The sequence below is a fragment of the Triturus cristatus genome, chromosome 9, assembly GCF_964204655.1.
Source record: "Triturus cristatus chromosome 9, aTriCri1.1, whole genome shotgun sequence".
Lineage (NCBI taxonomy): Eukaryota > Metazoa > Chordata > Amphibia > Caudata > Salamandridae > Triturus > Triturus cristatus.
In genome coordinates this window covers 70940099-70955626 of record NC_140592.1, presented here as the reverse complement: position 1 = coordinate 70955626, position 15528 = coordinate 70940099, and the positions used below count along the sequence as shown (strand labels likewise).

Sequence of the window (15528 nt, the reverse complement as noted above, 5' to 3'; positions counted from 1 at the left end):
TACCGTAACAATTTCTTTTTTTTTAAAATAAGAGATGCACTGGACTGAACAATCACGTTATTGTGCTGCTGGGTATCTTTTGAGGGTTGAGCTTGTTTGTATCTGCACACTAACCTCCTTGAGAAGCTTGTGACTGCTCTCCATCACTACCACTGACAGTCAAGTGCTGAAGGGCTTGTACTTGGGCTAGTTTGTGAAGTCATGGCAGGATGGACCCCGGGGCATCTGAGGCAGACAACCCCAGCTCCCCTGGCTGTGGCCCAGTAGGCCTTGCTTGTGCCGTGTCCTACGCTCCTAAACAGGGGCTGTCAGGCACCTTTGTGTATATGTGGAAAGAGAAGACATTGTCCATTAATTGAGGGAAGGATGCAGAGTACACTGATAGTATCTGAACATTCAAACTGTTTTTCATTGTGTGGGTTTTAAACGCGTTCCGAAGTCGTATACTTAGAGATTTTAAAAAGCTGAAAAAGGCCAAATAATTACCGTGTGCCAGTGCTGAACCGTACCAGTAAAGTGATGGTTTTCTTGCTCCATTTAAATGTGTTGGGACTTCAGAATTACTTTAGCGTAGCCTCAGCTGGCAACGCTAACTGAAACCCATAACCCAATGGTCTATCCACTAGAGGGCCACAGAGAAAAGTCGGCCTGCCCCATTCAGACCCGGGTGAGCATCACTGATTTCCCTTCACATGTCCGTCATGCAACGTATGATGGACATGGGCACGGAAATTCAAAATTGACCCTCATGAGCATGGAGAAATTTCCCTGTCTTTTGGAGCCATTTGTTTTTTGTTTAAGGAACACAAACTCATTCTTTGGATTTTCTCACAGCAAAAAAGTTTGCAGAGCATGCACATAAGACATGGCTCTATCTCAGTAACCCTGCAGTGCTATAAAGTAAGCTGCCACTGCACAGAGATTCCTGCTAGGCAGGCAGGGAATCTCTAAATAGAGCGAAGAGTCCTCTGCCATTGTGCTGGAGGCCATGCCATCAGCCCACATGTAGGACCACCAGACTAAATGACGGTGTTGGAAAGGAAGAAAACATTCAAACAGTATTTATTTTGATTTAAACATCATTCAAGAGTTGAATAGTCATGGTTAGAGTATAAGTTTGTGACATTGTTAGGACCTGGTAAGAGGGGAGATTCTGTGTGTAAAAAGTTACATAACTTATTTCAAGTAGTAAATCCTTTTCTTACAGGATCATAATTGAAAGAAAATAATCAGCAAAATTGTAAAACCAAGATTTGATGCTTTGGACTTGCATTACCCTGCTGCACATTTAACACAAGAATACGTTTTGCAGATTATTGCAGATAATATAAGCAATTTGTCACAAATAACCACGTGAGATGAGTGTTTGACTAATGCTTATAGAATGAATTATATAAGAGCACTAGTGGTCGGAAAACCATACACATAACTTTGGTAAAAAAATAAACGTTTGGAGGCTTTCAGGGGTTGAAACTACCAAATATATAATTTTAAAAAAGCTCAACCACATCCCTCAGTCCTTTCTTTAAAATGTTTACATAAAGTTAGTGTACAAAAAAAGGGATTGATCTGTGGCTCAGTCAGAGCCTGACACCGTCAAACTGCCCAATGGTGTCAGACCTTTCGCTCATGTTCCCTGAGTTGATCTCCCAGCGTTCAATCAATCAGTAGATTTGCAGAGCGTTTTTTGTCACCCGTGAGGGTATCCAGGCACTGGGTGTTGGTCCAGTTGTAGGCAACTAGTCAATGCTGCGCTAATGCAAGGTACATCATAGCTTTTATCAAGAGCTCTGAGATTGTTGCAAGCCAAAAACTGTACTTCTTATCATCCTCCAAGGAGCCCAGCAGCAGGGCGGGCACTTGCCTTACCAAAGTATGGAGGTACCTGACCTCCAGCCAGCAGGCATGGATTTGGAGGGTCATTGAGTGGAAAGAGAGTGCCTCATGCCCGCCTCCTGACTTTAGCCTCCTTACATGTCCAATTTGAAATTCCCCATGAGTCCTGCATCACTCCAAAGCACTCCATGGATTTGGATGGTCAGTTTTTCCTTGTAAAGGTGAATTACCTGAATGAGAATTAGGCCACATATGTAGCAAATGTGTCTTCATCTAGTTGTGATAGAACTGAATTGCAAGCAGCATGTAATGTACTATCAACCTTAGAAGTAATGATGAAGTGGTAACATCTCTTTCTAACACCTCAAATGTGTCATAAACAGTTTGATACCATCCAAAGTGTACATCCTTTTGTAGAAAATTGGATGACATTTATGTGTAGCAAAATCTCTGATACATTTATTGAGCCTGTAAAACCTAATTCTTCTATATTGCTGTTATTTAATTACATACTATTCACTTTGCTAATCACAGAATATTGTGGAAATACAGGTGCACAACAGGCAGAGAGAAATATACTCTCTGGGGAGTTTCATTGCAGAAGTGTGACATTTACATTTCTTGAGTTGTAGTAGATTTGTATCTCTTTCTCTTGAAGTTTTCTTGAACGTGCATCAGACTTCGTTTTCTACAAAGATGTTAGCAAGATGAAAAAAATGTATAGATCTAAGCTATCTTATATCAGATATTGTTCCACAAGTGTTTGATTGCTGGAGGGTTGATGCAGAGAGTCTTGGCAATGAAAAAGTTTAATGTCTATGTTTGTTCTGCTTGCTCTCTTCGACGTATGTCCCACTCGTGTTTGCAAGAAACTGTTTCCTATCAGTGTTTGATATAGCAAGAGATATGGCATCTGCTTTTATGATACTGTTAAAAAATATGTAATGGATACAAGAATGAAGAATGAAAACATTTTATATCCAGGATGAGGACAAGTGGAGATTATGGTTCCTCAAGTAACAGTCGGAGCATATTACTAGAGACGGATGTATGCTAGCTTGATACACTACTAATTAGAGATGCAGCTAAAAGCCATGCCTCCTAAGCTTGACGCCTCATCGACATCTCACCCATGTTTCTTTTGAATCATGTAATGGAGGTGAGTTTTGTTAATTTCAACATTTGTTTCCCTTTGTTACCAAATTAAGGAGTTTATTGCCAATAAAGCCTCCATCTCTAGAAACCTAGGACACAGTGTCCTATTTTGGATCTTTCCCTTTGGAACAAACCAATAATCAGGCCTACCACAATGTAAAATATTGTTCCTTAACCGCTATAAGACCTTATGACAACAGCTTCAGAGCTCACTTGGATAGTGCTATCCATTGAGGCACAAGAAGTCAAGCACCTCAGATTTGTAAACAAAATTACTGTTGGGTGTATAGGGTATACTGGTGCTCATATAGATGTCACACCTAAAATAAAAAGAAATAATATCTACAGGTGCATCCAAAATTGGAGGGAAGAGAACACCCTACTTCCCTAAACTCAATCTACTGATTGAATAGCACTTTCACACAGCTTTTGGAGCACACGCACATATATAAAGTACAATTATAATTATTAGAGATAAAGTCCACAAGTTTCAGATGGGCTCTTGTTTTTTTCTTCTTTAATTTCAAAATACTCCAATCCCAAGTGCCAACGCGTTTCGCCGTGGTAGGGATGACCTACGGCTTCCTCAAGGCTGGAAATAATGCAAAGTAAGCGTTTTACAGTCCATCCTATTTCATCTCAATTAAACAACATTGAGCCCATTCATTTGACAACCTTGTGCTCATGATTGATCAAATCTCAGTGCATCGAATTTTACAATAAATGCAATTCATTAATATTATATTATTACTCATTCAAATAAATGCTTTATTCCAAAATATGCATGAATCCAAAGCCACATGTAACGGATTCCATCAAGTGTTATTATAGTTACAAAACCCACGTGAATAATGAGTAACAACACGTCAATTGACGTCGGTACCTTAGAATTCCTCAACGTATTTCTGTTTCATCAGAGCAAAACAGAAACTTGTATTATTACAGAGCACACGAGGCAAGAGTACATCAATGCAACTCATTAGATAGTGACCTTAAAAACCAATTATGGCTCCTACCTTCTTCACGATATTAGTCCGTCATATATCCCAAGAATTATTGTCCTTATGCTCATAATATGACTACGCCTCAGACCTAAGTAATCAAAATCTATTTATTCGTGATTGGATATGAAAATATGGCTACATTGCGGTGAAGAATATCACATCAGCGGATTTGGAACCTAATACTGTGGGAACTTCTAATCTAGGGAGGTAAGGGCTTGATATATGGTAGTCTGAGGGGCATTATTTTGGGTCAATGAACGCTGTTTATACTACTCTAAATGATACATTAATTGATTACTTAGGTCTGAGGCGTATTCATATTATGAGCATAAGGACAATAGTTGCTCTGTAATAATACAAGTTTCTGTTTTGCTCTGATGAAACAGAAACGTTGAGGAATTCTAAGGTACCGACGTCAATTGACGTGTTGTTACTCATTATTCACGTGGGTTTTGTAACTATAATAACACTTGGTGGAATCTAGGGGTATAATATACCAGATCACCTTTTCACGTTTAACTAAATGTGAACGAAAAATAAATAATCATATTTGAATAGAATCCGTTACATGTGGCTTTGGATTCATACATATTTAGGAGTAAAGCATTTATTTGAATGAGTAATAATATAATACTAATGAATTGCATTTATTGTAAAATTCGATGCACTGAGATTTGATCAATCCTGAGCACAAGGTTGTCAAATGAATGGGCTCAATGGTGTTTAATTGAGATGAAATAGGATGGACTGTAAAACGCTTAATTTGTATTATTTCCAGCCCTGAGGAAGCCGTAGGTCATCCCTACCACGGCGAAAAGCGTTGGCACTTGGGATTGGAGTATTTTGAAATTAAAGAAGAAAAAAACAAGAGCCCATCTGAAACTTGTGGACTTTATCTCTAATAATTATAATCGTACTTTATATATGTGCGTGTGCTCCAAAAGCTGTGTGAAAGTACCTCAGATTTGTAGTTGAAGGGTCCTTTACCTTCTGATGTTTTAGCTTTTTTATACAAAGGAGACTACACTACAAGCTTTTACTAAGTGTCTGTTTTTAAACAGAGTACTTTTACCAAGGGGCGCATTAGTTACTTTTACCCGTATCGAAACCATTTTTATAGGATTGTGTACAGAAGTGTGACTTAAAGAAACGCAAAGAAAATCCATCACATTCCTTTTCTTAGTTTCATAGTATAGCATGGGGTAATTCAGCACAATTACTGCCAAATGTTATTCAGTTCTAGAATGAGAATGTTCAAGATTCTTCTCAAAATGTATCCTCCAGAAGCTCTTCCCAAGACCTTTGGTGTGTCTGCACTGCAATATTTTCTGGATAATAAATGAAATTGTGCACTTGAAGAGTGCGAAGCTCAGGTTATGATGTCACTTCTGTAGTAATCCCTAGAGTAGTGAGATGCTACAGCAAACACCTTCATGTAAGTGAACTGCTTGTGCAAAGCCAGTGGACAGCTCAAAAACAAGAGGCTTGTCATTAATCGTTTCAACTCAGAGCAATGAGCTGATTTATTTAATCACTGACCTATTATCCCACTCAAGACAATGCTTGTTAAGGCCTGCTGCACTAGAACACTGTACTATATCGTCAAGTTTGCCAGAACTCAGGTAATGGAGCCTGGTGCTCTTGTAGGCAAACAATGTAATAGAAGTGGGAGCAAAATATCTAGGTACTGAAAGTTTAGTCTACATTAACAACATCCGTAGGTAGTTTGCGGGAAAAGAAAGTGCAAATTCCAGCAATATGCGCCCGCTATAGAACAAGTCATGAGCATGAGCGAATAGATTTTCTGCCTCATCCGTCTATCAGCAAAGTGTGTCTGAAGATAAGGCATTCATTTATTGAAATGTTCCTCAATTTTTCTCTTAATCTGATTGTCCACTATGGTTTGTTTTTCACACAATCTGCATTTCTCGCATTGGATATTCAAGTTTGAAGGGAGCCGTTCGTCCCCTGAGTCCTCATAGTCTAATATCTGAAAATTTTGCCCTCTGTTGTTCATGAATCCATGTTTCTTAATTTCATGGCCATCCTGATGCACAGCAGCCTGGGACGTCCTCTGTTCTAGTGGGTGGATCATCTCATTGGCTCTTGTATCCTCCAAGCAAATCAAGCATTATTATCTATTGCATCTTTAGTTTGACACAAAATATGCTTAATAAATTGTAGTAGATTATTTTAATAATGGATCCTCTGTTACAATAGAAGCTCCAAATTTGCAGTTTGGCGGACGAATAAAGGGTTGGAGTTGGAAAAATGTGAGTAAGGTGGAAGAGTGAGTAAGGGGGTTAAAAAGGAGAAAGTGGAAGGGTGAAGGGGGAATAAGAGGTTTGTAAAAAAAGATAAAACAAACGGGAGTAAGGTGGGAAGAGGAGTAAGGGGTTTGAAAAAATGGAGTAAAGTGGGACTGGGAGAAAGTAGTTTGTGAAAAAGGGAGTAAATGTGGAGGAGGACTAAGGGGTTGAAGAAACAATGAAAACAGGAGTGGGAGTAACGTGTTTATTAGAAAAGGAAGTAAAGTGGGGGAACTAAGGGGTTTGAAAGAAAGGATTAAAGCAGGAGTGGGTTTCGTTAAAAAAAGGGACTGAAGGTGGAGTGGGGAGTAAGGGGTTTGAAAAAGGAGTAAGGGGTTTGAAAAGGAGTAAAGTGGAAGTCAGGGGTTTGTAAAAAAATGGGAGTAAAGCGGGAGTGGGGCTGACGGGTTTTTTTAAAAAAAAAAGAGAAAAATGAGAAGGGGAGTAAGTGTGTAATGATGATATCTCTTAGCACGCTTTATTTGAAGTAAGAAGCTTTATTAATGCAGAGCTTCATAGAAATCAGTCGTATCAGTAAACCTGGGTCTAACCATCTCCTCTAGAATCTGGCACACACTCAGTGTTCCAGATTCGGAAGATCTAGCAAGACACCACTCATTTCCCTCCTTTAGAAATACAAAAACAAAATAAAACAAAATCAATTTTTTTTTTAAATACATGCATGCTACCACATAACCTGTATCCTTACAATTTGATCATCATTTACATTGCACAAAACAACATAAATTAATTAACACATCCAAATACAGATAAGTATCACTTACTTACATAATAATCCTTATACCTAACAGGAATTTGTCGTGACCTTTGCACATGGCCCTTAACCAGACTACTGTCTTTTGCAGAAACAAACTTTCTCCAATTTGTTTTATTGTTAGACATTTTGGGTAACAAAATATCAGCTGATCGAGATACCTCTTTATCAGGCCACAAGGACTGTGGTACTTTCACTACTTTGGATAAATTCCAAACATTTCCATCAAATAATTCAACCACCTGACGACCAACCCGAACCACTCTTAATGGATGGGAATAACGCGATTCACCAGCTTTAACAAACCTCCCTTTCTTCACTCGGACCCAGTCATTGACTTTAACTGGAGAAATAACCTCTTTATCCAGACCACCTTGATCCAGCACATCACTGTCACCCTTGCAAGTACCTATATCTCTCATCCACCCTTGGCTCAGATTAGATATACACTTCCTCCCCCTCATCTTCTCAAAAGGCGAAAGATCACCAGTGCTCCTAGGGGTATTCCTGTAACTCCACAAAACTTCACTAATAGCTTGACTACAATTCTTACCATTAGAAATAGCCAATTGTAACCCTTCCTTAAAGACTTTAATCCACCTCTCAACAATCCCATTACTCTGAGGATAATATACAGAAGCACGTTTGTGACTAATCCCATGTCTTTCAAGAAAACTTTTCATTTCAATAGAAGTCAACTGTACCCCATTATCCGTCACCAGAAATTCAGGAAAACTCTCCCTCTCAAACACCTCATTTAAGAACTTAGGGGCATATGTATCAACATCACCATTTGCGATTCTCAAATAGCGATTTTTAAGGAATCGCTATTTGAGAATTGCAAAACGGGATGTATTTAAAAAATTGCAAACTTTTTGCGATTTCTTAAAATTCCTTAATTGCGATTAGCAAATTGCGAAATCGCAATTAAGGAATACCTGCCCATTCATTCCTATGGGCCAGGAGACCCATAGGAATGTATGGGAAGTAATTCTCAAATTGCGAATCGCAATTTGCTAATCGCAATTTGAGAATAATTTCAAAGGTGCAAGGGTGTCAAGATGACACCCTGATACACCCCTGAAATTAGCATGTGTGGTCATATGGCGCACATACATGCCCTAAGGGCATGTATGTGCGTCACGTGGCACTTTGTAAAATTACAAAACGTGCATTTTTAAAAGAAATCGCAAATTAACACCAACTAGTAGTTGGTGGTAATTTGCGATTTCTTAAGGATTAATCGCAATCCTTTGGTGAGTGTTACATTTCATTTAAGAAATCGCAATTTGCGATTTCTTAAATGCTTACGCAAACTTAAGAAATCGCTAAATTAGCGATTCCTTAAATTTGCGTTGGGAATTTGCCTAATACATCCCGTTTTGCGAATTTTTAATCGCAAACGCTGTATTTTGCGATTCGCAACGTTTGCGACAAAAAATTCGCTTGATACATATGCCCCTTAATAACCACACTAGAAGTCACAGGAGGCACAATTTTAACTTCTGGCCATTGAGATAATTGATCAATGAGTACAATTGCATACACTGGATTGTGACCAAGACATATAGGACCAGCAATATCTAAAGAAACGCATTGCCAAACTCGAGATGGCCTAGACACCGGTAGATGATCATATGTAATACCTTTTTGCGATTTGTCACTTACACCACATTCTATACAATCCCTGACCTTGCGGTCAATAGCTTTGTCCATGGCTGGCCACCAGAATTCGCTTCTAATTCTGCGTTTCATACTTGTCATACCTGGATGACCTTCATGAGCCATATCTAAAATAGTTTGTTGTAACTCAACCGGGACCACTAGCTGTATACCCCTCATTAAAATATCATCTTTTAAAGACAATTCATGAGAAACTTGCCAAAATGGACGTATCAACTCCGACACCTCAGCCTTCTTTGGCCACGAAGATTTGACATACTTCATAACTTCCCCAAGTATGACATCCTTCTCACATGTAAATTTCCATTCCTTCTCTTGTATACAACCATTGGACACCTCACAAATGGAAATCACCCTCTCAAGATCACAATCTTCCTCAACAACATTGTCGTCCACAACAGGCAACCTTGATAGGCAATCTGCCAGAATATTTCTCACACCTGGAATATATTCAACGTGAAAATGAAAATCTTGTAATTTATACTGCCATCTAGCGATCCTAGAAGTGGCTCTACCACAACCTTTTGTTATAAATAGATCCACCAACGGGCGATGATCAGATCTGACCTTAAATCTGGTACCTTCGACAAACTTCCGAAAATATTCTATCCCCCACCAACAGGCAAGAGTTTCCTTTTCCAGTGTTGAATACGTACATTCCGCACCCTTCAATGGTCTTGATGCAAAACCAATGGTGACTAAATGACCATCCTGATTTTGCATCAATACTGCACCCAACCCAACATTGCTAGCATCGGAAACAATTATTGAATCATGAGCAGTGTTGAACATGGCTAAAGCAGGCGCAGACGAAATATCCCTTTTCAACTGCTTAAATTCATTTTTACAATTGTCATCCCATACAAAAAAAACATTTTTTTTTAATAAGTTTCTCATATGCACTGTTTTGTCAGCAAACAAAGGTATACATTTTGCATAGTATTCAGCTAGACCTATAAAGGATCTCAACTGATCTTTGTTTTGTGGATCAGGAGCTTGCTCAATGGCCCTGATTAGATTTTGCTTGGGACACACACCATGTTTGTCAATTGAATGCCCTAAATAATCAACTGACTTTACACCAAACTTACACTTATCTTTAGTCAAAGTTAATCCATTATCTTGGAGAATGCACAAAACTTGATGTAGGATATTCGTATGTTCAGTGGGATTGGAAGCATTTGTGCATCAATCTTTGAAACACAGAGGATGCAGAAATTAATCCGAAAGGCATTCTCTTGTACCTAAAAGCACCTTCGGATGTAATGAAGGAAGTAAGATGTTTACTTTCCTCGTGCAGAGCAATCTGATGGTAAGCATTAGACAAATCAAGGGTAGACAATATTGCTGCACCCTTCAATCTTGTGAACATCTCACTTATATTTGGTAGCGGATGTCTATCAACCCACACACTGTTATTTAAATCCCTCAAGTCCACACATAATCTGACTTTCCCGTTAGGTTTGTGCACGACTACAACCGGACTTAACCACAAAGATGATTCTATTTCCTCTATGATATCCAGGTCACAGAGTCTTTTAAGCTCCACCTTTACGGCTTCTCTTAAATGTAGAGGAACATTCCTAACTTTATGAACCTGTGGTATAGCATCATGTTTTAAAATTATTTTGTGCACAAAACTTTTTAGAAGACCCAACTTTGTGGTTGAAAATACACTAGGAAATCTTTTCTCCCACTCAGACGCAGGATCAATGTCTATATGACAAATCAAATCCGAGTAACCCAGAACCTGATCAGGATGATTAGGGTCTAAAGTGATCATCAGATCTCTTTGTTGAGGCCACCCCAAAAGACACGAACCTTCTTTGGCAACATACATTTTAGAAGTGATGGTTTTACCTTTGAAAGTAAGAGTGGATGTAAAATAACCAATTACATCAATGGGTTTCCTACCATAACCCACCAATTTAATACCCGGAGGTGATAAACGCACATCAGGGAATTCTTTAAGCCATTCATCCCCAATGAGTGTGTGTCTGGCACCAGAGTCAGCCATTACCCTCACATTTTTTTCACCAATGGTAACAGTACATAATGGAGCATCTTTCAAATTGCTATTAATTTCATAAACTGCTAACAAAAATTCATCATCATTAATGACATCATCAACTTCTTTTATATGCTCATCCTTCTGCATCTTTTGTTCAATACTTTTGTTTCTTATTTTATTTTTGTTTCTGCACATTCTAGTGTAATGACCTTTCAATCTACAATATCTGCACACTTGGCCAATAGCAGGACACCTTTTGTCGTTTGCCAAGTGACCTGGAATACCACATTTAAAACAAATATATTCTTTATTTTCTTGAGTTTTAAGTTTATCTTTGCTGGACGTAGATTCTGCAGAATTCAAAACCTTGACCGCATTGATTTGTGATGCTTTTTGCTCAGCCAGCTCTTTTAAGCCCAACTCCATATCTTCAAAACGATGAGCAATATCCATGGCCTTATCCAAAGTCAAATCTTCGGCAGCAAGTATTTTTTCTTGAAGCTTCACATTTGCAACTTTATGCACCATTTGATCACAAAGCATTTGATCATGGAATGAAGAATAGTTACATTTGGAAGCCAGAATTCTTAAATCATTTACGAATGTGTCTATAGATTCATTTACAAGTTGACCTCTGCTGAGAAATTTGTGACGTGACACCACTTCGTTGACTTTCTTTATATAACGTTTATCCAATTTTGTAATAGCTTCTTCATACACATCAATATCCTCTTCCGATGATGAAATGTGATTAGAACACAGTGGAAGATGGCTTAAAACATATCTTCCATCTGCACCCAGACAATGTTTTAACATGGCAAGTTTCCTTTTGTCAGTATAGGCTTCACCACCTATGGCTTCAAGATATGCCTCGAATCCTTCTTTCCAGCGTTTCCATTCCAACACCGGTTCACCAGGAGATGGTAAAAATGGAGTAGGAGCATTGAAACCCTCCATTTAAATAACAATAAATATAATGAATAAAAGTGTTCAATATTTACTTTGTTTATGCTATTTCAACCTATAACTAACTTTATGCTTCTTTTGGTTTTTATTTTTTATTTATGTCACTATTAATTAATAATGACCGCAAATGTTGAAATTGTGCACACTTGTTGTTTTGTGCACTACATTACAAAGCAATTGCAGTTGCTGTGCACATCAGCAATGTGCACATAGCGTTACGCCCGTACTCTCCACTAAATTATAGACCAAATGTTGTTGCTGCGTACTCTCCAGCTGGTTCCACTTGAAATGACCGTCACATTACGTGGAAGAATCCCAAAGTATGGCCGCCCACGTTATTACGTCATCACGTTAGAGCGCGCGCATGCGCACTGATTCACCCCAGCATTGAAATCGAGCAAATTGTTTAAAATGGCTATACATCTCACCGGAGGTCTTGTGAACACCGGATTTTCGCCAAATACCTTCCGCGATTCAGCAATGACATCTGACACCGTACCGGCTCACTCACATGCAAGGATGACGGTCGCGTGATCTGCTCGACGCAGGACTCCAGGTTTAACTTTTCGTTGTTGTCGCTTGTTCTCCAATCGTCGCCAATGTAATGATGATATCTCTTAGCACGCTTTATTTGAAGTAAGAAGCTTTGTTAATGCAGAGCTTCATAGAAATCAGTCGTATCAGTAAACCTGGGTCTAACCGTCTCCTCTAGAATCTGGCACACACTCAGTGTTCCAGATTCGGAAGATCCAGCAAGACACCACAAAGTGCTATGTAAAAAAGTGAGCAAATCCTAAGGAGGAGTAAGGGTGTTTTGAAAAAATAAACGAGTAAAGTGAAAAAGTGAGCTATGAGTTTGTCAACAAAACTGGAGCAAAGTTGAGAAGCATGGTATCTAAGGGGGCATTAAAGGCAGGGAAGAGGATCTTGAAGAAAAAAAGAACGGGGGTCCACTCAACTCCCCCCACACACTTAATTTCTCCAAAACGGAAACTAAACATGAAGAAACTAAAGTTTTTACGTTCAAAGGGACACTGCCACTCTGAAAATAATGTACTCACCCCTTGGATTGAGTAAAAGGATCAAGCACCTCTACACTCATATAATTTCAGTTGCTAATACGAGAAGCCAATGACCATTTCGATGTCTAAAGCTACAAGCAAATATATTTGTACAGGGGTGGGGAGGGCAAACCTCCAGGGGGCAGCCATTTAGCTGTAGGCCAATGAATATCTTTGAGATATGGGAGACTCAGCGGCCCCTCGTCACATTATGCAGGCAAGCCCCATCTTTGTGAGTTAGCTTCTGTATTTGTGTATGTTTGTATGTATATGTTATGTCTGTAGGCAGCGGTGCACTGTACAATGTAAAAAAGAAAAGCATAACGCCAACCAGTGGTAGGAGAGGTAGCCCGGATGTGACCTGCTAATGCATTGCAGTGAAGTGTTCTTTAAAGAAGTGAGTTCAAGTCTTTCTTAAATTGGAGCAGTGTGGGGGGGGGGAGGTCCTGATGGATACAGGAATGTTCTTCCACATTCTGGGTGCATAGATGGAAAAGGCCTGTTTCCTTGAATTTTTCATTTTTGCACTTCGTACTCTGACCCACCATAGACGGTGAGCTCGTCTGCAAGAATGTAAGTGGTTGTGCTTGTCATGATGACTTTGTAAATATGTGTGCTTCTCACACCCACTTCACAAACACGAAGTGTAGGTGCAGATCTTAGGGATGAAAGGTCCTTGGGAAAGAATGTCAATGCCCACAATGCCCATGTCTTTACCATCAGAGGACCTATGTTCTGACCCCAGCCATAAACTCACAACTCCAGAAAATAGTTGCATAGGTCCTGAAACTGTGGATCACTATTTGCAATTAATAGTCCCTAATGGCTCTTCATTGCATCTAAATCAAACCTAGTTTCAGAGCTGTGAAATCATAATTATGTTCTGTAAGGCTAATCAGATGTTGGTCAATCGAATGTCTTGTAGTTCTTTTTCCTTTGATTTAGGCAGTTCAGTATTTAAAGTGCCGTTTGCTTACTTTTTATTACCTATTTAGCCCCCTCTTGGCGGAGTAGCCACCAATAAAATGAAGGTAACTAGCCAATTATAAAAGTTATCTGAAAAAACAAATGGCAATCAGCCACTTAAGGATACTTATTCCTGCACACTGCTTTTATTTATTTCGTATGGAGCATTATCTACTAGTCAATGTGAACGACCGTAAGATAACAGACTACACTTTTTATCTGGATCTTACTATGAACGGAATCACTGGTAGGTACTTGGGCAGTTGTCCCTATGGATGGTAATTGATTTAGGGTATAAACACTCTGGGTGGGGTCCAAGGACTCTCTGGATGGGGTCGAGTGGAGCTATACTTGGGCCCTGGCAAGGAATGGGGGGTAGTTTGTCACTGCACGGGAAGCACCATGCTCTCTGATAATCACAAATGCCCAGGTTCTATTTGTGCTTTAACTATAAGAGGTTCAGGGTATACCCAGAAGCCTATTCAGTCTTTGGTCTCTTATCATGTGACCAGTGAGAACTAATACCTGGCACTGGCTCTGGTTCTGGACACTACTTCCTCTGGCAAGTAGGTGCAGGAAGAGAAAGCAGTGAAAAGATCCCGTCTTGGGCTGGATACATGGACAGATGGCTCGTAAATGGTGGGTGCCAATTGCACACCAATTTTTTGTGACCTTCCTGCCATTTGGCGATGCTACTTTTATACCAATAAGTCACGTCATAAAATATCAGTTCGTAGAGGGTCAGAAAACAACCTGCTTCCTTAACATTAATGAGGCAGGTTGCAATTTGCAACCCCGGTTATTGACAGCAGATAGAGGTGTCTGGTCTGCATGGCAAGCGATCTGCGATTTAGCTTACCTAAATGGGTAGCATTTTCTTTTAAAAGCAACCTGTGTCCATTAGAAGGACAGGTGCTGCTTTAGAAAAATGTTTTCCTGTTTGGGAACAAATTGCGGGAAGCATGCGGTGGCCCCGATGCCACTGTCTGCTCCCCGTGGTGACCGACATGATCCACAAAGAGAAAGCCAACCCCAGGGAGCAGATTCACAGTTGCAATCAGAAAGTATTAGTACATTCTATTGCGATTTCCAAATAGGAGAGTGACGCCTTTCACAACCCTTCCTATTTGTTATTCGTAATAGGTCGCAATACAGCTTTTAAAAAAGTGGTTGTGTACATAGCAGAAAGTTTGTGGTCTCAAACTGCGATTTTGCAAAAGCCTAGACTTTGGGAGCATAAAACTTTTCGAACATGTGGTCCTTGTTAGGATCGCCTAAAGCGAGCGTGGTGGAAGACAACATCGCTTGTAGTAAATGTAAAAGTAACAGATAGGGCATGATAAGTAAGTGTATAGATCAGCTTAGTGTTGTCCAGTGTTTATTTCATTAGCTTTTGATATCTTCTATGGTATATGAATTGTGTAGATTATATTTAAAATGTCTTGCCACTGTTAGCAACAGTTGCTGATTCTTTGTCAACTTCTAATTTTGCAGCACTGGGATGTATTCAAAAAGATCACAGAAGTGTTCATTCTAGTTCCTGCCCTGGTTGGTCTGAAAGGGAATCTCGAAATGACACTGGCCTCTAGACTGTCCACTGCTGTGAGTATTAAAAACTATTGAACCTTAGTTTCATTTGCAGTGAATTGATGTTCTTTGTATTGAGAGTTTAATATTGCAGTACCTGAACTCTTCCTGCTGCAGATAGAAGCTGTGCTTATTTTTAGTTTTTAAAACGTATATTATTGCAATTTGATAATCA

General features: G+C 39.4%; 1 protein-coding gene across 3 annotated transcripts in view; it reads left to right on the top strand.

Annotated features, from left to right (window-relative positions):
* SLC41A3 (solute carrier family 41 member 3) overlaps positions 1-15528 on the top strand; it is a 254232-nt gene that overhangs the window by 109761 nt on the left and 128943 nt on the right. For all 3 annotated transcript variants that reach the window (XM_085624417.1, XM_085624418.1, XM_085624419.1), the window contains one exon: positions 15261-15368. In XM_085624417.1, coding sequence (XP_085480543.1) covers positions 15261-15368 — 108 coding nt within the window. The remainder of the gene's footprint in view (positions 1-15260; positions 15369-15528) is intronic.